Source organism: Lepidochelys olivacea (assembly GCF_965140295.1).
Source record: "Lepidochelys olivacea isolate rLepOli2 genome assembly, chromosome: 12".
Taxonomy (NCBI): Eukaryota; Metazoa; Chordata; order Testudines; family Cheloniidae; genus Lepidochelys; species Lepidochelys olivacea.
In genome coordinates, this window is record NC_140422.1 from 42848853 (window position 1) to 42873023 (window position 24171).

General features: G+C 51.7%; 1 protein-coding gene across 6 annotated transcripts; it reads left to right on the forward strand.

Annotated features, from left to right (window-relative positions):
- Positions 1-8: 8 nt before the first annotated feature.
- Positions 9-20883, forward strand: ZNF821 (zinc finger protein 821). 6 transcript variants are annotated; one of them, XM_084644343.1, is made up of 10 exons: positions 4451-4521; positions 6482-6571; positions 8522-8927; positions 10141-11289; positions 11539-11653; positions 16439-16564; positions 16732-16880; positions 17761-17865; positions 18981-19147; positions 19955-20883. In XM_084644343.1, exons 6-10 carry the CDS (start codon positions 16483-16485, stop codon positions 20607-20609), a joined length of 1158 nt encoding a protein of 385 aa, XP_084500469.1. In that variant the 5' UTR covers positions 4451-4521; positions 6482-6571; positions 8522-8927; positions 10141-11289; positions 11539-11653; positions 16439-16482; the 3' UTR covers positions 20610-20883. The 6 variants fall into 6 exon arrangements, with proteins under 6 accessions (XP_084500467.1, XP_084500466.1, XP_084500469.1 ...); XM_084644344.1 differs by having other exon boundaries at positions 8582-8927; XM_084644342.1 differs by lacking the exon at positions 4451-4521 and having other exon boundaries at positions 8443-8927.
- Positions 20884-24171: the final 3288 nt, after the last annotated feature.

Genomic DNA, 24171 nt, shown 5'->3' on the forward strand with positions numbered 1-24171 from the left:
GAGATTGGCTCAAGCTAAAAGGCCAGATACTAGCATCAGCGCTGTAAAGGAAACTGCCCCCGGTTTGTCCGGTAAGGCTGCTGCAGAGAATGTGTAACTTAGAGCCAGGTAGGGCCAATGATCCAGTTTTTAGTTTGACTGGTAGACACTGAGCTAGAAAGGGCTAAGCAACTAGCAGGCTAAGTGACCCCAATTCAACCTTTAAAGACATATTAGGAAAGGATATAAATGATAATTAGAGCCATTCCTTATCAATAGCTAACAAAGCATGTTAGATAGAGTAGAGCTTTGAAATTCAAACTTGTATTGTTAGAGAATTAGAGTATATACTAATTGTATGTGTGTTTACCTATATCTTGTCAGATTAGTTTATGGATGCTAATTCACTTTGATGTCTTAATTACATTATATTATGTCTGTGGATGGCTCAGTTAACCTTAAGATCAAAGATGTAAGATATTGTAGGAAATAATATTACTTACATTGTCTTCCATTTAAATTGTCTGTGCAATAATGGAATGCTTTGATAGTTTGAATGGATAATTGTCTTATGTTCATTAATACTACTAGAATAGGAAATAGGGAATTTTACTTCAAAGCAACTATGTGCATTACCTATTCTTCATTCAAGGAAGGCCTGTTGTGTTATCATGCTGTCAAGAGGCTATAGTAGCCTGCCAGAGATCTATAAAAGAACTCAAGACCTGATCCTATCATCTCAGATCTGCTTAAGCTTGGTCAGGGGAATCTTGAGTAGCAAGACTGAGGTCTCCAGCTCCAGTGTGGATCACCCTGATATTGGACATGAACTGCCTAGTTTGGACTATAACCTGATGAACTGATTCTGGAAAGAACTTTTTGACTTTTTGCAGCTCACCATCTCTACTTTGAAACTGACCTAAGAACTCTATTCATATCTGTATGTATAATCAAAAAGAAAAGGAGTACTTGTGGCACCTTAGAGACTAACCAATTTATTTGAGCATGAGCTTTCGTGAGCTACAGCTCACTTCATCGGATGCAGCTGTAGCTCACGAAAGCTTACGCTCAAATAAATTGCTTGGTCTCTAAGGTGCCACAAGTCCTCCTTTTCTTTTTGCGAATACAGACTAACACTGCTGCTACTCTGAAACCTGTATGTAGAATGATCTTTTAACCACAGTACTCTTCTCTTTTTTAATAAATCTTAGTTTAGTTAATAAGAATTGTCTGTAAGTGTATATTAGGTTAAGATCTGAAATATTAATTGATCTGGTGGATATGTGTCTGATTTCTTGAAATTTTCAGTAATCCTCATCATGTTTGACTTGGCTGCCTGGGTGGGAGCCCAAGGTTGGGTTGATTTAAGGGAGCTGTGGTTTTGGCTTCTGGGTAACCAGGAAGGTATTGTAAAAGCTGTTTTGTAACTGGATTGGTAAATCTAATTATCATAGAATATCAGGGTTGGAAGGGACCTCAGGAGGTCATCTAGTCCAACCCCCCGCTCAAAGCAGGACCAGTCCCCAACTAAATCATCCCAGCCAGGGCTTTGTCAAGCCTGACCTTAAAAACCTCAAAGGAAGGAGATTACACCACCTATCTAGGTAACCCATTCCAGTGTTTCACCACCCTCCTAGTGAAAAAGGTTTTCCTAATATCCAACCTAAACCTCCCCCACTGCAACTTGAGACCATTACTCCTCGTTCTGTCATCTGCTACCACTGAGAACAGTCTAGATCCATCCTCTTTGGAACCCCCTTTCAGGTAGTTGAAAGCAGCTGTCAAATCCCCCCTCATTCTTCTCTTCTGCAAACTAAATAATCCCAGTTCCCTCACCCTCTCCTCATAAGTCATGTGTTCCAGCCCCCTAATCATTTTTGTTGCCCTCTGCTGGATGCTTTCCAATTTTTCTACATCTTTCTTGTAGTGTGGGGCCCAAAACTGGACGCAATACTCCAGGTGTGGCGAATAGAGCGGAATAATCACTTCCCTCAATCTGCTGGCAATGCTCCTACTAATACAGCCCAGTATGCCATTGGCCTTCTTGGCAACAAGGGCACACTGTTGACTCATATCCAGCTTCACATCCACTGTAACCCCGAGGTCCTTTTCTGCAGAACTGCTGCCGAGCCATTCGGTCCCTAATCTGTAGCGGTGCATGGGATTCTTCCGTCCTAAGTGCAGGACTCTGCCCTTGTCCTTCTTGAACCTCATCAGATTTCTTTTGGCCCAATCCTCTAATTTGTCGAAGGCCCTCTGTATCCTATCCCTACCCTCCAGCGTATCTACCTCTCCTCCCAGTTTAGTGTCATCTGCAAACTTGCTGAGGGTGCAATCCACACCATCCTCCAGATCATTTATGAAGATATTAAACAAAACCGGCCCAAGGACCGACCCCTGGGGCACTCCACTTGATACTGGCTGCCAACTAGACATGGAGCCATTGATCACTACCCGTTGAGCCCGACAATCTAGCCAACTTTCTATCCACCTTATAGTCCATTCATCCAGCCCATACTTCTTTAACTTGCTGTCAAGAAAACTGTGGGAGACTGTGTCAAAAGCTTTGCTAAAGTCAAGGAACAACACGTCCACTGCTTTCCCCTCATCCACAGAGCCAGTTATCTCGTCATAGAAGGCAATTAGATTAGTCAGGCATGACTTGCCCTTGGTGAATCCATGCTGCCTGTTCCTGATCACTTTCTTCTCCTCTATGTGCTTCAGAATTGATTCCTTGAGGACCTGCTCCATGATTTTTCCAGGGACTGAGGTGAGGCTGACTGGCCTGTAGTTCCCAGGATCCTCCTCCTTCCCTTTTTTAAAGATGGGCACTACATTAGCCTTTTTCCAGTCGTCCGGGACCTCCCCCGATCGCCATGAGTTTTCAAAGATAATGGCCAATGGCTCTGCAATCACATCCGCCAACTCCTTTAGCATTCTCGGATGCAGCGCATCCGGCCCCATGGACTTGTGCACGTCCAGCTTTTCTAAATATTCCCGAACCACTTATTTCTCCCCAGAGGGCTGGTCACCTCCTCCCCATGCTGTGCTGCCCAGTGCAGTAGTCTGGGAGCTGACCTTGTTCCTGAAGACAGAGGCAAAAAAAGCATTGAGTACATTAGTTTTATTCACATCTTCTGTCACTAGGTTGCCTCCCTCATTCAGTAAGGGGCCCACACTTTCCTTGACTTGCTTCTTATTAGAATAATCACCAGTTTTGGGGATTGTCTGTCTGCCACATTCTTTGCAGTTCGCCCTGATTGAGCAATCTCAGTGTGAAGCCCCCAGTGACAACTGTCACATATAGTTTATCTTTGGCTGATTCATGGTCCTTGCACCGCTATGCCTTGGACAGTCCCCTTCAAACTTCTGTGTACTGAGATGGTTGATAATGGATTTGAGAGGTATTGTGATGGGGTGGGGAAATAATGGTGAGGTAAAGATGGGAGGTTTGGAAGCATGAAGATTGTGAGGAAGAAGAGAGAGGGCTGGGAGGATCTGAAGAACAGGCTGATAGGGAGTTGGTGAGGGGATGGAAGTAATGTTGAGGTGATAGGGTGATGATGGAGTAGTCAAGTTTAGTGAGTATGTGACTTAATAGGAGCAAGGGGTGCTTTGGAGTATGGTGGATGAATGGGAGGTTTTGGTGTTAGGGGATGATGGCTATGAAAGAAAGCATAAGGGGTGATGGGCGAATGGATAGGGTAGGGTAGGGTGGGGGACCAGGGTGAGGGGATGGTGGATGCATAGGGGGATGGGTGAGGGAGGTTTGGCAGGAAAGGGTGAGAAGAAGGGTATGCAGTGTGGAGGTGATGGGGGAATGGAGATGTGTTGTGAGGGGTTGTCGGGAAGGGATGAGAGAGGCCTGGATGGTGGGGTGCAGGGATTTGGATTGGTGGATGGATGGCGAACATGGGGATGGATGAGGCAGCGGCAATGCGCGAGGACGTGTTGGGGGTGGCAGGGCTGGGTGTGAGGCAGTGGGAGGTACCTGGGTGGTGGGATTATGAAGGGGTGGAGGCTACAAATGGTGGGATGAGAGGTTGGGGACATAAAGGATACAAGGGGGGCTATGAAGGGGTGGGGGGAGGGTACATGGGCAGGGAATCCACAGATGGGGGTATGTGGGTGGGGTGAGAAGGTGGGCGACATAAAAGGATACGGGGGACTATGAAGGGTGAGGCTACACGGGCGGGGGCACATGGGTGGGGAGTGCCCAGGTGGGGCTGTGAAGGGAGGAGGGTCGGGAGTCCATGGGGGGTGTATGGGGGGGTACGAAGGGCGGGTAGAGGGCTGGGGAAGGTTGGGGGGAAGTGGTGGGGGACAGAAGGGGATACATAGGGGACTGGGGGGGTACCCGGACAGGGGGGGCTGTGAGGGGACGGGGGGGGGAAATGCTGCTGACGCTCTTGGCCTCGCGCGCCCCCAGCCGCCCCCATGCACTAGCGGCGCGCTCCCGCGCCGCCGCCATCTTCCCTCCGTCTGTCTGTCCGGCGGCCCCTTTGTCTGTCCGCAGCCCCGCCCGGCCCCGCGCTGGAGCCGGTAAGAGCCCGGGGGGGCGCGGGGCCGGTTCTGTCCGTGTCGCGGGGGGGGGGCGCGGGGCCGGTTCTGTCCGTGTCGCTGGGGGGGGTCCGGGGGGGCGCGCGGCCGGTTCTGTCCGTGTCGCGGGGGGGGGCGCGGGGCCGGTTCTGTCTGTGTCGCTGGGGGGGGTCCGGGGGGGGGCGCGCGGCCGGTTCTGTCCGTGTCGCGGGGGGGGGGCGCGGGGCCGGTTCTGTCTGTGTCGCTGGGGGGGGTCCGGGGGGGGGCGCGCGGCCGGTTCTGTCCGTGTCGCGGGGGGGGGGCGCGGGGCCGGTTCTGTCCGTGTCGCTGGGGGGGGGGCGCGGGGCCGGTTCTGTCTGTGTCGCTGGGGGGGGTCCGGGGGGGGGCGCGCGGCCGGTTCTGTCCGTGTCGCGGGGGGGGGCGCGGGGCCGGTTCTGTCCGTGTCGCTGGGGGGGGTCCGGGGGGGGGCGCGCGGCCGGTTCTGTCCGTGTCGCGGGGGGGGCGCGGGGCCGGTTCTGTCCGTGTCGCTGGGGGGGGTCCGGGGGGGGGCGCGCGGCCGGTTCTGTCCGTGTCGCGGGGGGGGGGCGCGGGGCCGGTTCTGTCTGTGTCGCTGGGGGGGGGTCCGGGGGGGGGCGCGGGGCCGGTTCTGTCTGTGTCGCGGGGGGGGGGCGCGGGGCCGGTTCTGTCCGTGTCGCGGGGGGGGGGGGCGCGGGGCCGGTTCTGTCTGTGTCGCTGGGGGGGGTCCGGGGGGGGCGCGCGGCCGGTTCTGTCTGTGTCGCTGGGGGGGGCGCGGGGCCGGTTCTGTCCGTGTCGCGGGGGGGGGGCGCGGGGCCGTTCTGTCTGTGTCGCTGGGGGGGGGTGCTGGGGGGGCGCGGGGCCGGTTCTGTCTGTGTCGCTGGGGGGGGGCGCGGGGCCGGTTCTGTCTGTGTCGCTGGGGGGGTTCAGGGGGGGCGCGGGGCCGGTTCTGTCTGTGTCGCTGGGGGGGTGCTGGGGGGGGCGCGGGGCCGGTTCTGTCTGTGTCGCTGGGGGGGTTCAGGGGGGGCGCGGGGCCGGATCTGTCTGTGTTGCTGGGGGGGTTCAGGGGGGGCGCGGGGCCGGTTCTGTCTGTGTTGCTGGGGCGCTGGGGGGGGGCGCGGGGCCGGTTCTGTCCGTGTCGCTGGGAGAGGTACGGGGGGGGGGGGCGCGGGGCCGGTTCTGTCTGTGTTGCGGGGGGGGGGGGGCGCGGGGCCGGTTCTGTCTGTGTTGCTGGGGGGGTTCAGGGGGGCACGGGGCCGGTTCTGTCTGTGTTGCTGGGGTGCTGGGGGGGGGCGCGGGGCCGGTTCTGTCTGTGTTGCTGGGGGGTTCAGGGGGGGCGCGGGGCCGGTTCTGTCTGTGTCGCTGGGAGAGGTACGGGGGGGGCGCGGGGCCGGTTCTGTCTGTGTCGCTGGGGGGGTTCAGGGGGGGCGTGGGGCCGGTTCTGTCTGTGTCGCTGGCGGGGGGCACAGGGCCGGTTCTGTCCGTGTCGCTGGGGGGGGTACGGGGGGGGCGCGGGGCCGGTTCTGTCCGTGTCGCTGGGGGGGCGCGGGGCCGGTTCTGTCTGTGTCGCTGGGGGGGTGCTGGGGGGGCGTGGGGCCGGTTCTGTCTGTGTCGCTGGGGGGGGGCACAGGGCCGGTTCTGTCCGTGTCGCTGGGGGGGGGTGATGGGCTGGTTCCCTGGGTGTTGCTGCGGCGGGGAGGGATTACTGCTGCTTGTCCCGGTGAGCAGGGTCAGGTGTGCCAGGCCTTGCTGGGCTGGGTCGGTCCCGGTGCCGGTGGGACGGCTTCCAGCCGGGCAGGATGAGCTCTGCGTGCACAGCCCGGTGACCCTTGCTCTTGAGTTTGCGTGGAAGGCCGGAGGCAGAGCCCAGCCGCCTGAGTGAGTTTGGCCGGGGACTTCGCGGGGTTCAGTGGGTTTGTGTGACCCTCCTTCTCCTCCTCCTCCTCAGGTGAGCCCTCCACCGAGGGAAGGACCCCTCTGCTCCTGGGCCAGGGAAACATGTCCCGTCGGAAACAGACCACTCCTAATAAAGTTCATTGTGAGTATTGTGCTCCACGCTCTGACAGCAGTCTTGCCTGGTCGCGTTTCCCTGGAGTCGGGGTGGGGGCCGGCGGCGGCGGCAACATGTACAGATTGGGGGCAGGGGTGTGGAGTTGGCATGGTCAGAACGGGGCAACTGTGCTCTGTGAGTGGGGGATTCGGGCACTGGCCGCTCTCTGGCATGCGGTGGCAAGGCTAGGCATGGACAGGCAGCACGCTTGGGTAGATGTGTTTGTGTAGGGGGTGCCAGCCGCACTTAGTCTTCTCATTTCACAGGTGAAAGTGCCCTAGGAAGTGTGGTGTTTGGCCTTTGGGCTCGGTTGGCATTTTGGGCAGTGAAGGAAATTTTGGGCTTGGTGCCAGGACCTCCTGGGTGGACAAGTCACTCAGGCCAGGTCGGCACTACTGACCTGTATCAGTATAACTGTGTCTCTCAGAGGCGTGAAAAATCCACCCCCCGGGGCGAGGTGGTGATACCGACCTAACCTCCCCTGTGACCCTAGGTTGTGGGAGAGCTGCTCCCTTTGACATAGCCGCCATCTCTCAGGGAGGTGGATTAACGACGCCGAGGGGGGGCTCTCCTAGCCGTGTGGGGGAGTCTTCACTAAAGTGCTACAGTGGCGCCGCTGCAGGCTGTGAAGGCAAGGCCTTAGTCTCTCTGTGCCTCAGTTTCCCTCCCTGCAGTAGTGGTGATGAGGTGGTTGGGTTGTTAAATACTGCCTAGATTACGCTCCCTGTTAGCTGAGAGATCACCCTGTGTTTCTTGAGCCTTGTCAAGCACCCAGCATGTGATTACCGTTGTAGTCAGTGTGTGCGTCAGCACTGACTGTAGGCAGACACGTAGTGAGCCATCATGGGAGCTAGGAGACAGACATACAAACTTTCAGTGACAAAGGGGGCACTGCACAACTCCAGCCTGTTTCTGCATCAGAGTGGGGGGAGTGGCGATGCGCTGTCACCCACCCAGAATGATAGTTGGTGGCCTCGACGGAGCTCATCGACTCTTGTGTCTCCTACCAGAACTGTGAAGGCGGGGGCATGAGAGGCTCGAGTCCTTGCTAAGAATGGAGTGACTGGTGGGAGTGCAGGACTGAGAGCAGAATGCTGCAGCTAGAACAGTCCTACCAAATGGCCCTCTTGGCTGATGCTACCACCTTGCGTGCATTTGTGTGTTTCTCTCTGCTGTCCTTTTGTATGGATGAGGCACTAGAAAGAACTCTACACATGCTGCTCTCTGCACAGCCAGCAGGTGTGTTTGGGGAGATTGTAACAGGGACTCTGAGACTGGGATTTGGAAAACACCAAGAGCCCAAGATAGGCATGGGAGCAGGAGAAGCCTTCCCTGGTGGCATTGCCGGGGGTGCTAGCGGTGACTTTTGGCAGCTGCTCTGTGATTTGTGCTCTCTGATACCTACTCCTCTGTGTTTGGTTTGAGACTGGGTACGGTATATCTGTGACTTGCCGCCCAGTGCACTAACTCTTGGGCCTTGTTTTCACAAGAGAAATTTGGGACACTAACCACTGTGTGGTCTCTCCTAGCATGCCTGTAACACACTTCGCGTCCACGCACCCAGTGCAGAGGCCTTACAGCCATTATTTGGGTTAGATTTGCTTTGAGCACATGTCAAGGGAGATCAGTGGATGAGATCAGTGACATAACAGCTCTCACAGTACAAATAACCTTCCCCCTCCTGTCCCACAGTGCTTAGTTGGCCTGTCTGGTCTGTTTTGCTGCACTCCACTGCACAGGTGTGAAGTTATTCAGAAGCTAGTAATTTGTATAGCACTGCACACACTGGAGTTCAGTTGTGTACTATTTTCACACTGAACAAGATCTCCTATTTTTGCAATATCTGATTCTATCACCAGCATGTCTCAGAGGAGACCATCATATGAACATGCTGCCAGCTGGTGTGAAGCTAACATACAGGCTCTGGTATCCATCTAGGGAGAGATGCTCTGGTACCAATTGAACTTCTTCACACACAACACGTTAATGTATGACCAGGTATCTGAGCAGCTGTTTGACGTAGGCATCACCAGGAGAAGCAAGTGGTGCCACAAGAAGAAAAAGGGACTGAAAGGCCTATGCAACATGACCGAGGACAATAACAGTCTCCAGCTCAGGATGGAAAACTCACCCCTTTTATAATGAGCGGCACTGAACTGTTGGGACTCACCCATCCACCCAGCCTGCGGAGAGCCCAGAGCACTTGTGACGGATAAGGAGCATCAGCTCCAAGAACTGAGTGAACTGGCAGTATGAGGAGTCAGAATGGGAGATGACAGGCGTATTACTGGGATCTCTTCCTAGGGACGGAGATGGTTTGGGAGGAGGAGGAATTGGGCCACAGGTATGCAGCATTTTATTGTACTATCTACCACCGGGGTCTGATTTTTGCAGGTTGGGGGCTGGAGAAGAGTTTTCTATAATGTTCTGAACACCGCAATTAATAATTGTAAATGGGCAGATACAAGCTCACAAGAGGGCAGAAATGTTCACCTCTTCCTCACTCCACTAGTCCATATTCTCCCCTCACTCAGCCACACTGGGGCATTTGGCAGCTGCAAGTCCCTCCTTTGCCTGCCCAGTTCAGTCCGCCGTTATTCCTCAAGTGTGGCACCCTCTCATTGAAAGACCAGGATTAGCTATATTGTCTGCTTTTCCCAGTTAGCACAGAAATACTCGGTTGCATAGCTGCACTCAAATGGGTAGAATAGCAGGGGGAAAACTTCAGAAGAGCACAGAAACCACAATAAAAGTGAGAATGTTGTTTCAAGTAGTCAAATATCAAGTACTATGGTCCATTGCATTTACATTTCATTGTATTGCTGCCCCTCCTTTAGGACTACAGCAACTGATTAGTACATGATTCTAATATCATCCTGTTCTGCCATTTAATGCATGAAAAACAATCCTACCTTGCAAAGTAATGCAAAAATAATACCGTCCATGATATTAGGATTCTGTAGGTACACTGCCTGTTCCCTGCTGATTTGAGATATGCAATGCAATTCTTTAAATCCAGTGGGAATACCGTGGTAGTTCAGTTTAGCCTTTATTTTCTCCCAATCTTCAGGATTTATATCTGAAAACCTTTCCCAGACGTCATCCAACCTTGCAATCAAGCGTTGTGGTAGACATAGCTACCCCTGAAGCTCAGCCTCCCTCCATTCAGACAAGTCACCCTTCTCATCCATGCCAACAATTCTGCTACAGAGCTCAGTCTTTTCCTCCTGCTCATATGTTACTTTTCTTTTTGTGCCCAGGACCCTTTGCAAAATGATGCTTTTGAGGTTCTGCAATAAGTAATCTTTGCTAGCTGAATTCCAGTGACCACCTCCTGGCCCCATTCCCTTGATCTCATTGGTTAATCCTCCCTCCCCACCCACCCATATTCTTCTTAGTGGTGTGTGAATTCTGCTGTATCTTTAACATCTCTGGGTGGAGGAAGAAAGCTTACTTTCAGTTTCAAATTGTTACTTGTACCAAATCCCTTGATACTAGGAGAGCTAGATGAGCTATTGCTGTGGTTATTAACTTCCCTTTCTTTTTTTTCATTTCAGTGCCCTCACAGCCATGGACATGCCCAAACAGGGATGGGCAGGTGCATTAGCTCCTCAGTGAGCAAGTTTCAGGTCCTGGAAAAGGAAGTGTGGAGAAGACCTGTGTGAACAGGGACTCTGGTCCCTCCTTGAACTTGTACAAGTATTTAAAGAGGCTCATCTCAGAACTCGTGTAGGCTGAGCAGGACAGGGGACTTATGTAAGGCTTTTTCCAGAGAGCGAGAGATGTGAATGGAGGAGGCAGAGTTCCAGAGGGGCAGGGCTCAGGAAAAACTGCCTGCCATGTTGACACCATCTGGTTTTAGCAGCTGTGCCTTCCCCTCCTGCCCAGCCCCATACCACCACAGCCATTCTCAGGCACCCTATTCCTTTACAAGACTGTGGAAAGGAGAACTGGAGCCCAAAAGAGAGGCATTATCAGGAATCTCAGCATGCTCTCTCTAGCCGGTTGTGGCGTAACTCTGGTGACTTGTTTCGGTATTGCAGCAGACCTGCAGCCTTGTTTGTATTTAATAAAGTTGTGGAAAAGCATCTGTGATTTCAATACCAAGCATACTGTCCTTTATCCTCACAAGCCGCTCCTTGTGCTCCTTTGCCAAAGGGAGTGCAACACCACCAGGGCAGGAGCTATATGAACGCGCACAAACAATGAGAGGAAAATCCCGCTACCGCCACAGCCCAAGTCCTTTGCCTGGTGCGCCTGGCCTAGCAGTACCCCAACAGTGCACTTCTCCATCAGTCCCCTGAGAGGCTAGGTCAGGGTAATAGGGTAGGCGCTTAATGAGGGATCTAAAAAAGTAGCGTAACATCGAATTCCCTATGCCCAGTTCCACACGGGCACTTAGGATGCATGTGCTCCTGGACTGTGTGATGTGGGCAGAATGCTGAGCGCACGCACCACTGCCAGCATAGCAGCCAGTGTGTCCAGCTGGGCATGGCACTTCCTCCACTGCTCCTGGAAGTAACCACCCTAGTGTCGCATGTGATCTGCAAAAAGCCAGCAGGCAACTATTAGCATGACAACACTCATGGAGACTGAGGTTGATATTATTCATAGGAAGAGTCTCCCTCTGCACACTCCTGCGCTTTGGAGAATCCTGATGTCACACATTGGGCCAGTCACATTACATACATGTTCAGGAACCCAAGGTAAGGCCCGCATCCCCATGGACTAGACTGGGAGGGACATATCTCATCAATAGTGCCAGATTATAGGAATAGGAACCCTAATTACCTGACTCCTTTAGTGATCTCTGGTACATTCTCTACTTTGCTCTCATACCCTTACTGCATACCACAGACATACGAGTCTAGAATGGTTCCGTGCTCACTAGTAATAATCCAGGAGAGCAATTTACCACAGTACTGAAATTCTCTGTTCTTTGCTGCTTGCCTCAGGTCTCTCGTACCTTGGTTCTGCCAGTCTGAGGCTGAGATCGGGACCCAAAAGGACAGAAGCAGCACTCCACCCAATGGAAATCATTCTCCAGCACTATTTGGAATCATCCACTGGGTGAGGGTGTGTGTGACTGGGAACTGCTGATTTCAGACGCAGGCCCCACCACAATATCCTTTGCTACCTTGCCTCACACACCTAGGAATTGCTTTCCAAAAGCTCCAGGAGAAACCTTCCTTGTTGAGCATGCAGCCTCGGCTCCATTTCTGACAAAAGAATTAGGAAATTATGCTGGCAACCAGAGGCTTTTGGGAATTTACCAGGGGATTATGGGAATTTGACCTTTCCCATAATTCCCCTGAAATTTCTGAAGGCTTTTTGAACTCTCACAAGTCACGGCTTCAAGCATGCCAGGAACTGTGGGATAGGTAATGAGAAGGCAGGGCAAGTGTGGACGTGGGACAAAACTAAGTGAAACAGCATGCCTAATATGGATGTGCTGTGTCATCGATACTTATGCTGGTGGCTATCCCAATGAAGTTTAACTATGGAGGTACCAGCCATAGCTTCAGATTCAAAGCGAGTTTTGCACTTAAATCAGGGATTAAATTTCTTTGTTATGTACAGTGCATCTTCTCCAAAATCTGAAATCTGCACACGATTGGCAGAGAGGTGAAGAATGGTCTGGTGCAATGAGTAGTTTTTGTGTGGGATTGATGTACTCCGTCCAAAGAGGCTGATGAATCAAAGAACTGCCCTATGTCAGCAATGCTGCCATCTCCTATCAGTAGGACTAAGGCCATGACATGCCCTCAATTAAGATACTGGCCATTTGGAGAAGTGTATCCCCCATTGCTCTCACTAAGGCTGCCCTCAGCACAAATGCCTTCCACTGCCTAGCATTTTTGCCTCCTGATAGTATGGGGAGTCACCATTTTCCTGGAGGGCAGCTTGGCTTCACTTCCATTGGGAACAAATGGTTTCAGTGACCATATTTGCTAAGGGCAGCCAGTGCTCTGAGTCCTATTGAGAACAGGCCATTTTGAAAGAGGGAACTGTGTATGAGTTTTTCAGCAGGAGAATTTTTCAGGTACAAATAATAACAGCAAAGAATGACAGTATTAATTACTTGTTTTCAAAAGCTACGTGTTGCATCAAATCTACTCAGCTGAGAGGCTAGGAGAGAGAACTGATGAGGACAGGAAAACACAGGAGATGGGGGGAGGGGGCATGTGCAGGGGAATGTGGCGGACTGCAGGGAAGGTGAATTTGGCATGTGTGGATAGGATAATGTAGCAAACAAGATTGGGAGGAACACTAGGGTATGCACTCCAGTTGGTTTGTGCTGCTCTGACAATGCAAAGAAGCTGTAAACGCAGCCCCAGCTGCTTTGCACTGCTCCATAGTGGTGTGAAGCAGCCAGAGCACACCCATAAATCTGGCCTGATAGGTTAATTAGAAAAAAAACAACTTCAAATCATTAGAAATATTCCATGGTAGCATTTTTGTTGTTTAGGACTTTTTAATAATTTAACAAAGAAATTCACTGACAAAAGCTAGATTAAAATGAAGCTAAGGTCTCATGTTATGGTGCATGTCAGTAATTTAGGGTAAAATACATATACAGGGATGTTGTAATTACCCCAAAATCAGGCATTATAAATCCAGGAAATTCAGACTTTGGGTTAAATTTAAGAGACAGCTAAACATGTTAAGCTCTGAAAATGCACAGGCATGGCACCCAAATAACCTTAACTCTGCACCTAGTGACGCCATGAAGGGGGATAAACAAGAGAAAATGTCATGTGTCTTTAACAATCAATCAGTTTAATCCACTGGTTCTCAGCCAGGGGTATGTGTACCCCTGGGAGTATGCAGAGGTTTAACTCATCTAGATATTTGCCTAGTTTTACAACAGGCGACATAAAAAGCACAAGCGAAAACAGTACAAACTAAATTTTAATACAGACAATGACTTGTTTATACTGCTCTGCATACTTATACACTGAAATGTAAGTACAATATTTATATTCCATTCCATTTATTTTATCATTATATGGTAAAAATGAGAAAGTCAGCAGTTTTTCAGTAGCAGTGGGCTGTGACACTTTTGTATTTTTATGTCTGATTTTGTAAACACATAGTTTTTAAGTGCGTGAAACTTGGGGGGTATGCAAGACAAATCAGACTCCTGAAAGGGGTAGAGTAGTCAGGAAAGGTTGAGAGCCACTGATTTAATTTTATGTGTGATCTCAAGCACTAAAAGGCACTTATCAGAATGGTCTGATTATTGCATAGGGTCACTGCAGGGCAAAGTTAAAGTTGTGTCTGGACTCTGCTTGTGCATTTCCAGACCTTACCATGGTTGGTGTTCTTTTATATGTAACCCTAACTCTAAACGTCTGAGTTTATAGTGCCTGGTTTGGGGCTAATTACAACATTATTGTAACATCTTTTACTCTAAGTTACTGATATGCAGTCTCAACCTTAACTCCATTTTTGCATGTTTTTTGTCAGATAATCAGGGTGGATAAAAATCAATCCTTCGTTTTAAAAAATTATTTTGTTAGATTTTGCATTTAAATAGAGCTTTTCTTTTTAAAAATAACCCTATTTTAATTAAGATAACCTATACTGAGGCCTAAACTTACAATAATCTACTCAAATAATTTAAATTAAATAAAAAACATTCCAGTAGTATCAGTTTGCTGCCGAAGTGTTAAGAAAAGTTATCACTGAACTGGTAGAAGTCGCTGGCTAAGCATGGGGAACCAGAGTCTAATGCTGAACCAGCTTTTGACAGCAGCAGCCTCATCTACAGGTGCAGAGAATATTTTCTTCATTTCAGTTTATTCAGCTAGTTCAGTTCAGTGACTGGTTACTTCAAAGTTGAGCACCACCTAGGAGTTAAACTGGCAGGAAAGTTTGTTTTCCTCATCCAGTCGATGAATAAAAATGAGGTGTGAGTGGGTGAGAGCTACTGGTTCTGAAATCTTGAAGGCCAGATGCCCAGATCCTCAAGGTATTTAGGTGCCTAGCTACCATTAGTGTCGTGGCAGAGAGATGCCATGGGTGGGATTCACAATGGGACAGAGAGGTTGCAACACTCAGTGTCACGCTGCACAGGACCAACGCTGAGATCCATAGAGCTGAGTTAGGAGCTGGGGCCTCTATACAATCCATGGGCCAAGCGAGGCCTAAGAATGGGAACCACGGAAGCCAGCAAACCAGGCAGGGAGCCGTCTAAGGGAGCCAAAGGGTGATGTGCCAAGGGTGTGTGCTAAGCCCTCCATCCCTCTTTGGAGAAAGGTGCCTAAGCCCAGGCTGCAGCTAGCGAGCCATGAACAGGCCCCTGCAGCCAGGCGCTGAAGGGGTTTCTTGCGGGAATGAGGTAGGCACCTCATGGTGTCACACAAAATGTAGGCAGGTAGAGGAGAAATACTGAAGGAGTGATCGGCGCAGGGGAAGTGGCCCAGGGTCTGCTAGCTCTCAGGCAGATGGCTTAACTACTGGGCTCCAGCATCATTCCCATGGTCTTGCTGGAGTATTTATCTGCAGTGGTGACCAAGTCAGCCCCACATCAGAATAGCCCATAGCTCAGCGGTGAGAGTGCTCTCTGGAGAGGTGGCAGAGCCCTGTGCAAATCCTTTTCTCTTCCCATGGTTCATGGAATGCCCTGGGACTTGGATGTGAGACAGGCACCCAGAAGGCTAGTGGGAGACAGCAGTGCACATGCCCCGAGGCAGAAACTTTGGTGCCAAGTGAGTTTAGGCACCTACAAAGTTTGATGGGAGTTTTGTGGATCGCAGTAGAGCCAAACCTGGCACTTGGGCAGCTCCCTCTGAGGCTTAGGCATGTAAGTGCTTTTGTGGCTCTGGGCCCCGGTCAGGTCACTGCCCTAACTGTCACTAATACAGCCTTTCATAGACCCAGTGACGATGCAAAACAGAGTTTGATAAATTCATTTTTCCCAGTGTATCCAACACATTTCAAGGAGTTCTGTTTAGCTGATGAGAAACGATGGTCTTAGAGTCCAACGCCAGAGGGGACCCTGGTGCTCAAGTAGTCTTACCACCAGCATAACACAAGCCACAGCGCTTCCTCAAAACAATCCCCCTGGACGTACGGCGTCACAATGCTGAGTCTGTGCATTTTTAATTGAATTCCAATTTCCAAATGCAGCTTGACACAGCTCACCAGGAAAACAAATCATCCAAGAAATGTAGCACTTACCATTTGCAACAAAATATAAAACATGTAACCATTAACAATCTGACTAAGCTGTATAATTGCTTAAATATGTGTAAATATAGCACATCCTGCTGCTTAGCAGAAACCTGCCGAATCTAGTGGAACAGCTACATTTAGCTGCAAATCAACATGTTTTAATGGTTACCAACCAATGAGAATCAACCTTTTTTTAAAAAAAAACCCTAATTATAAATACAAAACAAGATTAAAAACCAATTCTTTACATCAGTCACCCCTGCTGGTAGTGTGGCCATATGGTGAAAGCAGACCTTGTCGGTCCCATCTGGCTGTGGCGTGAGCATATCTTGGGATAGAAGAGGGTTTCTGCTGGCTCCATGTGCCAGGTAGGGGATGTAGGGAGAGGATGGGCAGGGCACAGTGTGTTTTTGGTGGGGAGGGGTGGCTGGGGTCAGGAGTTTGTCACTACCAGCTTCTAACAATTAGCCCCATGCTAAGCAGGCACAAGCGTGTTGGTGCCATGGGGCAGGACAATGTAGACCTTTCAGAAGATTCTTGCTTGAGACTGATAAGAGGTGGGGACTCTTGTATCTGAGCAGCTCAGTGCCTGAATGTAGCTCCTGGGAGAACATGCTGAAGAGTGAGTGCTATGGAAACGCAGCCCTCTGACTGTTCTGTCTTTGTGGCTGCCAGGGGAGCAAGTCTTCGCAGGGCTGGAGGAGCAAGCCCGCCAGGCCATGATGAAAAGTGACTTCCCTGGAGCCTTTGGAGACCAGCGGCCGTCAATTCACCAGTTGCAGGATCAGGACTCCAGCAGCAGTGAGTTCGGCACCTTCGGGTGATGGATGGAGGAGACTGACTGTGTGATAGTTAGAGGGTGCAGGGTGTGTGTGTACACTTTGATGAGTCCTGTAGCTATTGACTGTTTTAGGGGTTGGCCTTAAGGTGCTGCATAGGGCCTTGAGTGATTGGTTTGTGTGTTCCAGGTGACAGCGATGGTGAGGAAGAGGAGACCACGCAGGATGAAGTCTCTTCTCACACTTCTGAGGAGGATGGCACAATGGTGAAAGTGAAAAAGGAATTAGAAAATGCAGAGCAGCCTGTAGCTGGAAACCAACGGACTGGAGAAAGTGAGGCAAGCACTTCACTCCCTTGTAGTATGTTTTGGCCCCTCCCCAGCATGGAGGCGCTTGGGAACCTAGTCAGGTCTGGCTCCGTTTTCTTTATGGGGAGTGGTGCTATGTATCTTGCCTTCTCCAAACACAGGCCAAGCCATGTAGGATACTGGTTCTGGGGAGCTCTTGGACTGCCAGGAGCAGCTGCTCTGAGGTAGGGGACAGAAGGGGTGGCAGAGGGAAGCTAAGCTACATCTGCTCAACCTAGCCACTCTCAGACATGGCACTGGACAGGGTCCTCAGCTGTTCCCATCCCCACTCTCCTCTCCTCTCTGATCCATTTCCATCCACCCTTCTCTGAGCTGTTGATTGCTGCCCAGACCCATGCAGTGTAGTTATAGCTGTGTGGGTCCCAGAATATTAAAGAGAGAGGGTGGGTGAGGATATTACCTCGCTCACCTTCTCAGCCAGTCCCAAGTGTCTTCCATGTCCAACTTTTCTGCCTTGTACCAGCTGGGTCCTTGGCAGTGCGGGAACTATTCCAATGCCTCCTCCATGCAAACAGGAGGAAAAAGCCGACACTATGCAGTGTCCACAAGAAACCTGTGGACTCCATGGCGCTTCTGACTCTTCTGCCTTGTGGGCTATGGAAGCTCTGCATGGGGTCAGCTTTTTCCTCCTGTTTGTACAGAGGAGCTGGGACTAGTCCCCCACTGCCAAGGACCCGGGTCAGAATGCCGTGAGGTCGGGCCTGTTGTCTGAGCTGTGCAGGCGGTGAGGTGAGGTGAGGCAGAAGGGTTTACGTAGAGTCCTGCTGCAGTCCACAAAAGAGTGGGGTGGGCTGCGAGAGGGAAATCTCTTTTCCTGACTCTTACTGAATTGGCGTCTCCTTGTTCTTAGGTGATTGAGGATTTGAATACAGCACCCATGCTGGGACTGTCGCAGTGCCCACTCTGCCAGCTGGAATGTGGAAGCAGAGAGCAGCTCATTGCTCATGTGTACCAGGTAGGAGACGTCTTTCCCAGGAGACATCTTCTGTATGAACTCAGATAACCAGGGCTCAGCCCTCTCTCGGGGTGAAAGGAACTGAAGTGATAGAAGGACCTGGAGGAGCCCTTTGCTGGCCCCAAGTTCAGACTTCACACTGGAGGAGGGGCTGCAGGGTTATCCTGATTCTGATTTTGTCAGAAGCAAAGACACATTTCCAGCTGGAAAGTAATTGAAGGTGACTGTAGACACTGCAAACCAGAATAGTGGGTGAAGAATTAGCCGAGCGCTCTGGAACGTGAGCCTCTCTGCCACGCCCCGTCTCACAACTCCAGGGGCTGACCTCACCTCATTTCAGCCCTGGTTGGGAATCTCCAGCTGTTTTCAAACTAGGCACAGAAACTGCTTTGCAGTGTGCATTGGGGCCAGTCCTGTCATGGGTCCCACCTATCTAAACAGTTGCTCTTTCACAGAGAGAGCTGCAGCTCTGCATCAGGCCAGCCCTTGCTGGGGCCTCCCAGAGCCGTGGCCTCCCAGAGCCGTGGTCTCAGCCCTCACCCCCCACCAAGTTAGTGTTTGTACAACTAGTAATGAAACACTTTTCCGCCCCAAACCAGCAGCCATCAAGGGCAGCCCCTTTGGTATGACTGAAAAAAGTCCCCCCTTCTGTAGGCCTTTCATTTTAACCCAGTCTCAGTTCCCAGCTGCCGTTTACAGTGAGGCTGGTTTTGCGTGCACACGTTTGCAGGCACCTTCCCTAAGTTAGCTCGATCATGCTTTACACAGAGGAAGTGCTCCCTCAGCTGCAGCAGTGAACACTGCAAGTGGACTTGGTCCAGGCCCTTCTGCTCTAAGGGCCTGAGCCCTAACTGCCTCCCCATGCACCAACATGCAGCTGTAAACATGCTTCATCTCCCATAACCAACATGCCTAGCACTGCAGTTCATTCTCAAGGTGCTTGGGCTTTGCCCGGGAACCTACAGACGAAGGTTCTGGTGATAACAACAGGGGTGAGCCAAGTAACAAACAATGGGGAGGAGCTGAAAGATTTCTCCATACCCACTGAGCATTTAATAGGCAGAGCAGGCTTTCTGGGCAGTTTGGTCACTGAAAACCTAAGGCTTGTTTTGCAGCACACTGCAGCTGTGGTCAGTGCCAAGAGCTACATGTGTCCAGTGTGTGGCAGAGCCCTCAGCTCCCCTGGGTCCCTGGGACGACACCTCCTGATCCACTCAGAGGACCAACTATCAAACTGTGCAGTGTGTGGGGCGCGCTTCACCAGCCATGCCACATTCAACGGGTGAGACTTTCCTCCCGCTTTCGGTTGGGGTTGCATGCAGACACCTCAGGCCCCGAGAGTCACAATTAGCAGGGCTGCTTCAGGTGAAGCCACCGGACTGATCACCTCAGCCTTTGGAGACTGGAGTAAAACATGAACTACTGCCATCCTGCCCTTGTGGGAGAGCTGGAACTATCCCCCAAGGGAGCTACTTCCAGCTGTCCTTCACCACAGGCAGACCCAGAGAACTCCCTGACCATGCTGTCTAGGACTGGCTCCCTAAGTCCTAGACCAAGCCATGCAGAGCCCACTGGGATTTCCAGTTACAGCAAAGCAGTGTTTTTTCCTTTACTCTAGAAATTCCAGTGTGGGGTGGAGCACTAGAGCCAAGCTCAGTCCCATGCTGCCCCCTGCCCTTTGTCCTTCCTGGAGGAAGCTTCGTGGGCACTGAGTCTCTGGGCAGGGCAGGTGGCTGTGAGGCTCTGGATTCAGGTAGCCCTGGCTCTGGTGGATGAGCTGTTCAGGAGAATTACAACTGAAGCATGAAATCCAAAGGTGCCAGGGCTGGAGCATCTGAGCGGCTAACTGGGTAATTCCTGAATTCAATCTCCCCAGCCTTAATTCTTTGCTGACATTGCCCCCACACCCTTTACGTGGGTGTTCCTGGCAAATATGTCTAGGTATGTTAACATCACCAAAGCCCTTGATGCACACCACCATCGTGGGCTGTTAGTGGCTGGGCCATTGCCTCTCCCCTATGCGGGGGGCTCCTTGCAGGGCACACAGTGTCAGCAGGAGATCCTTGAGTCTGTTCTTTCTGCTTTCCAGTGAGAAACTGCCGGAGGTGCTTAGTGCAGATTCCTTGTCCACCTCGCACAGCGAGGGCCCTTCTGGTACTGAGGAGAAGGACGTTGCCTTTAACGCCCCTGTGTACCCTGCGGGCATCCTCCTAGTGTGCAACAACTGTGCTGCCTATCGCAAGCTGCTGGAGGCCCAGGCTCCCGGCGTGCGCAAGTGGGCGCTTCGCCGGCAGAACGAGCCACTAGAAGTGCGGCTTCAGCGTCTGGAGCGGGAGCGCACGGCTAAGAAGAGCCGGCGGGACAATGAGACACCAGAGGAGCGGGAGGTGAGGCGCATGCGGGATCGAGAGGCTAAGCGCTTGCAGCGCATGCAAGAGACAGATGAACAGCGGGCGAGGCGGCTGCAGAGGGACCGGGAGGCCATGAGGCTGAAACGCGCTAATGAGACCCCGGAGAAGCGGCAGGCTCGGCTCATCCGGGAGCGCGAGGCCAAGAGGCTCAAGCGGCGCTTGGAGAAAATGGACATGATGCTTCGGGCCCAGTTTGGCCAGGACCCCTCTGCCATGGCTGCTTTGGCAGCCGAGATGAACTTCTTCCAGCTGCCAGTGAGCAATGTGGAGCTGGAAAGCCAGCTCCTGGGCAAGATGGCCTTTGAGGAGCAGAGCAACAGCCTACTGCACTGAGCTGTAGCCCAACTACCGCTGCGGCTCCACGCAGCCCACTGGGCGCCGGCAGCCTTGCCGCTCCCCAGAGGGAGGCTCACATGGCACCTGACTGACCCTTCCTGCCCCACCCCCTCACAAAAGGCAGATCTGGGCTGCTCCTGCACGTGGGAATGGAGCTGGGAGGCTTCTGCTCAGGCAGCACTGGTGAGAGCGGGCTGTCGGGATACAGTCTGCTCCAGTGGCCAAGCCACAGCCGATAAACAGAGGGAAAATAAATTAATTTTATGTGTAATGAGTCACCTTCCATGCCTGTTGCTTCCTCCTGTGCTTGGACCCTTGTGGCGTAGCTGGCTGCAGGTGGAAAGCCTTTCCCAAAGGGCGGGCAGCCTGGGCCTCCGTTCCCATCCCAAAATCCGTCCAGCTAGAGGGGGCGTCTCTAGCAGCATGAGTACTGAAATAGAGGACTTTGTTCGGCCACAGCACAGAGCTTCACCCTTCTTTTTTACAGACCCTTCCTTCACCCTTGGGTCTGTAAAAAGGACGGGATACCACCAACCTTCTGGGCTGGGGGTTGTAGCCACACTAACCCCAGTAACGTTGTGACTGCCCTTTGGTTCCAATAGCACTCATGACATACTAGCAGAAGAGACCATTCTGGCTCCTAGGAACTCATTCTAAGCAGACAGCCTCGGAGACAGGGTGGGGAAAGGGAACAACCACGGGTAACCTGCTTCACTGTAAGCAGCATGGCAAGAGTGGAGGGGATCTTGCTTGTGGACCGGGAAGAGGGTTGGGGGAGGAGTTCGGAGGCTGTACCTTGCCTAGGGGTGGCCTTGGAGAAGCTGACAGACATGTTGCATGGTGAAAACTTCAGAGTAGTAGTGGAGGCTCCTGTTGCACAGATGAGGTACCACCTTCAAGGTGATGCTCTGCTCCAGGGGACCAGGCTAGGACCTAAACGTGAGATTTGGCTTCCAGCCCTGGTTCTGACACTGACATGCTGTGACCATGGACAGGTCACCTCACCTCTGCACCACACTTTCCCCATCTGTAAAATGGGCCTGATTAAGGTCTGTGAAGTGCTGTATGTGCAGACTGAGGCCAGTCAGTAGCAGGGGTAGGAAGTGAGCTGAGGACCTCCTGCTTCCTAACCCTGGGCTTCATCCATGAGACCATGTGACTTTAGGGGAGCACCATCACGTCTTTGTATTATTTTCTGCTAGCATTTTTTTTTATTTCACAAGACGCTCACTTTTCCCAGTAGCCTCGCAGCACCATTAATGTGGAGTCATTCGTCATCTTGTTTCGGCAAAATAAAGAGTTACACAAATTAGCCAGGCACATTGTACAAACGATTCCTTCTGAATCTTTACCAACTTTAGTGGAAAGCATGCTAAACGTGTAGCTGCCAGCGAGGGCAGAGAATCGCTCTGTGCCCTTTTGGAGATGAGGAACATGGGCAGGAAATAATTAAATTAGATTTATCATAGAAAAAATAATCAGAAACCCAGGGACACCATAGGAGGAAGAAAATGAGGAGCAGTGATCCTGAGATCGGGCAGAGATAGAGCTAAACACTGATATGCCTCAACTACAAAGGCTAAAGTCATTTTGGGCTGCACTGGGAAATGTACCACATTAAAGCAGAGGAGCAGATGGTAACCCTTGTGTATCTGTTTTAGTGTTACTGTGCCTAGTTCTGGCAGGGATGGTGTCCCTAGCCTCTTTTTGCCAGGAGTTGGGAATGGGTGACAGGGGATGGATCACTTGATGATGACCTGGTCTGTTCATCCCTCTGGGGCACCTGGCTCTGGCCCCTGTCGGCAGGCAGGATACTGGGCTGGATGGAACATTGGTCTGACCCAGTAGGGCCGTTCTTATGTTCTTATTCTTATGTACTTTAGGTTATATTGCAGGGGTAGCCAAACCGCAGCTCTCCAAGCCACATGTGGCTCTTTTACAGTTAAAATGCAGCTCATGGAGCCCCCCTTCCCCCCTATCATTCTCTACCTATCAGCCCGGGAGGGGGGAGCTCAGGGCTTTTGGTGGGGCTAGGAGCATCTGCCAGAGGATGACTAGTGCTTGCTGTTGGGGTTGGGGGGAGAAACAACTTTGCCCCCCCAGCTTGAGTCATCTCCCAGGTACACACCCCCTTTTACCCTCCAGGGCACCTTCCTGTAGCTCTCAGGTGTTAGCTCTGCATGAACTGGCAGTGGCAAACAGCTGGGAGCTGCAAGGAGGGTCCGCTGATTTAGCTCCCTGCACCTCGTAGCTGTTTGCCACTGCCTGGCCTCTCTCCAGGGCTGCAACTCCCGTTTTCCTGGCTCCAGCAGCTGCCATGCAGGAAGGACCTGGCAGCACATGACGGAGCAGGGCCAGGAAACCCTGGCAAACATCTTGGGTGGGCACGTGACCATACATTCCCCTCCCACGCATTGCCTCTGCAGGGAAGGGGGTTTGGGGGCTTCAGGCCTGCAGGGCATACTTGCTGGGCTCAGGCCTTCAGCAGAAGCCTCGAGCCTGGCAGGCAAGCCCCGACTCTTGAACTTCTGAAGATTGCCGTATGCAGCTTGGAGGGTCAGCTTGGCCACCCCTGTTATATCATATCTTTGCAACAAAAAATACGATTTTTGTAAATGAAAATGCAGAAGTTGCATAATGGAGCCACAGTTGAGCTAAAAGAAGAGTTACAAGCGTGACCGTTTTCTCACCCCTGATTCCTTAGCCTGGTTAATATAGTTTGTTTTTTAAAGAGTTGGTGCATTTCATTCTGACACACGCAAATGCACTGCGAGGCCTGGGGATCAGGCAAAGTCTTAGCAAATGCTAGTCAGTGTGCTCACAGATCTTCGCTTCATTAGCCCACTTCTCAACCACGGCTGGGGCTTTCGTCCAACACGAGCACTAGGCACCTAACAGATTTCAAGGTTCCACTGTCCCCAGGTGTAACAATGCTGGTTCTGGCAGGACCCCACTGAGTGCGCCAATTCAGGACAAATTGCTTGAAACAGGGCAGTCACAGCCCAAGGCTGGGGTTTTCCACCTCTAAGGCAAACCAACCCAGCCAAACAGAGAGGACTTTGGTTTTACCCCACTGGCTAACCACAAGTCACACAAGCAATTCCCTTAGACACTCCAGTTTCCCTGTTTCACCACCGGGGCCACTTGTTATGGAAACGAATGGGTATGAAAACCAATACTCCAGTAAAAGAGAAAAGGGTCTCTCGATCCCAAAGGACCAAGCCCCAGACCCAGGTCAATATACAAATCAGATCTTACCCACAAATCACACTGTTGCCAATCCTTTAGAATCTAAAATCTAAAGGTTTATTCATAAAAGGAAAGATAAAGATGAGAGCTAGGATTGGTTCAATGGAATCAATGACATACAGTGATGGCAAAGTTCTTGGTTCAGGCTCGCAGCAGTGATGGAATAAACGGCAGGTTCAAATCAAGTCTCTGGAGAACATTCACAGCTGGGATGGGTCATTCAGTCCTTGGTTCAAAGCTTCAGTGTAGCAAAGTCCCTCCAGAGGCCAGACACAGGACTGAAGACCACATGGAGGAGCTGCAGCAGCTT

What these genes read in the sequence shown, in the direction of transcription:
- ZNF821 (XM_084644341.1), top strand. Translation starts at nt 6,532, where the DNA reads ATGTCCCGTCGGAAACAGACCACTCCTAATAAAGTTCATT. An exon ending in AACGGACTGGAGAAAGTGAG is followed by an intron (nt 16,881 to 17,760) that starts GCAAGCACTTCA and finishes CCTTGTTCTTAG; the next exon opens with GTGATTGAGGATTTGAATAC. An exon ending in AGCCATGCCACATTCAACGG is followed by an intron (nt 19,148 to 19,954) that starts GTGAGACTTTCC and finishes TCTGCTTTCCAG; the next exon opens with TGAGAAACTGCCGGAGGTGC.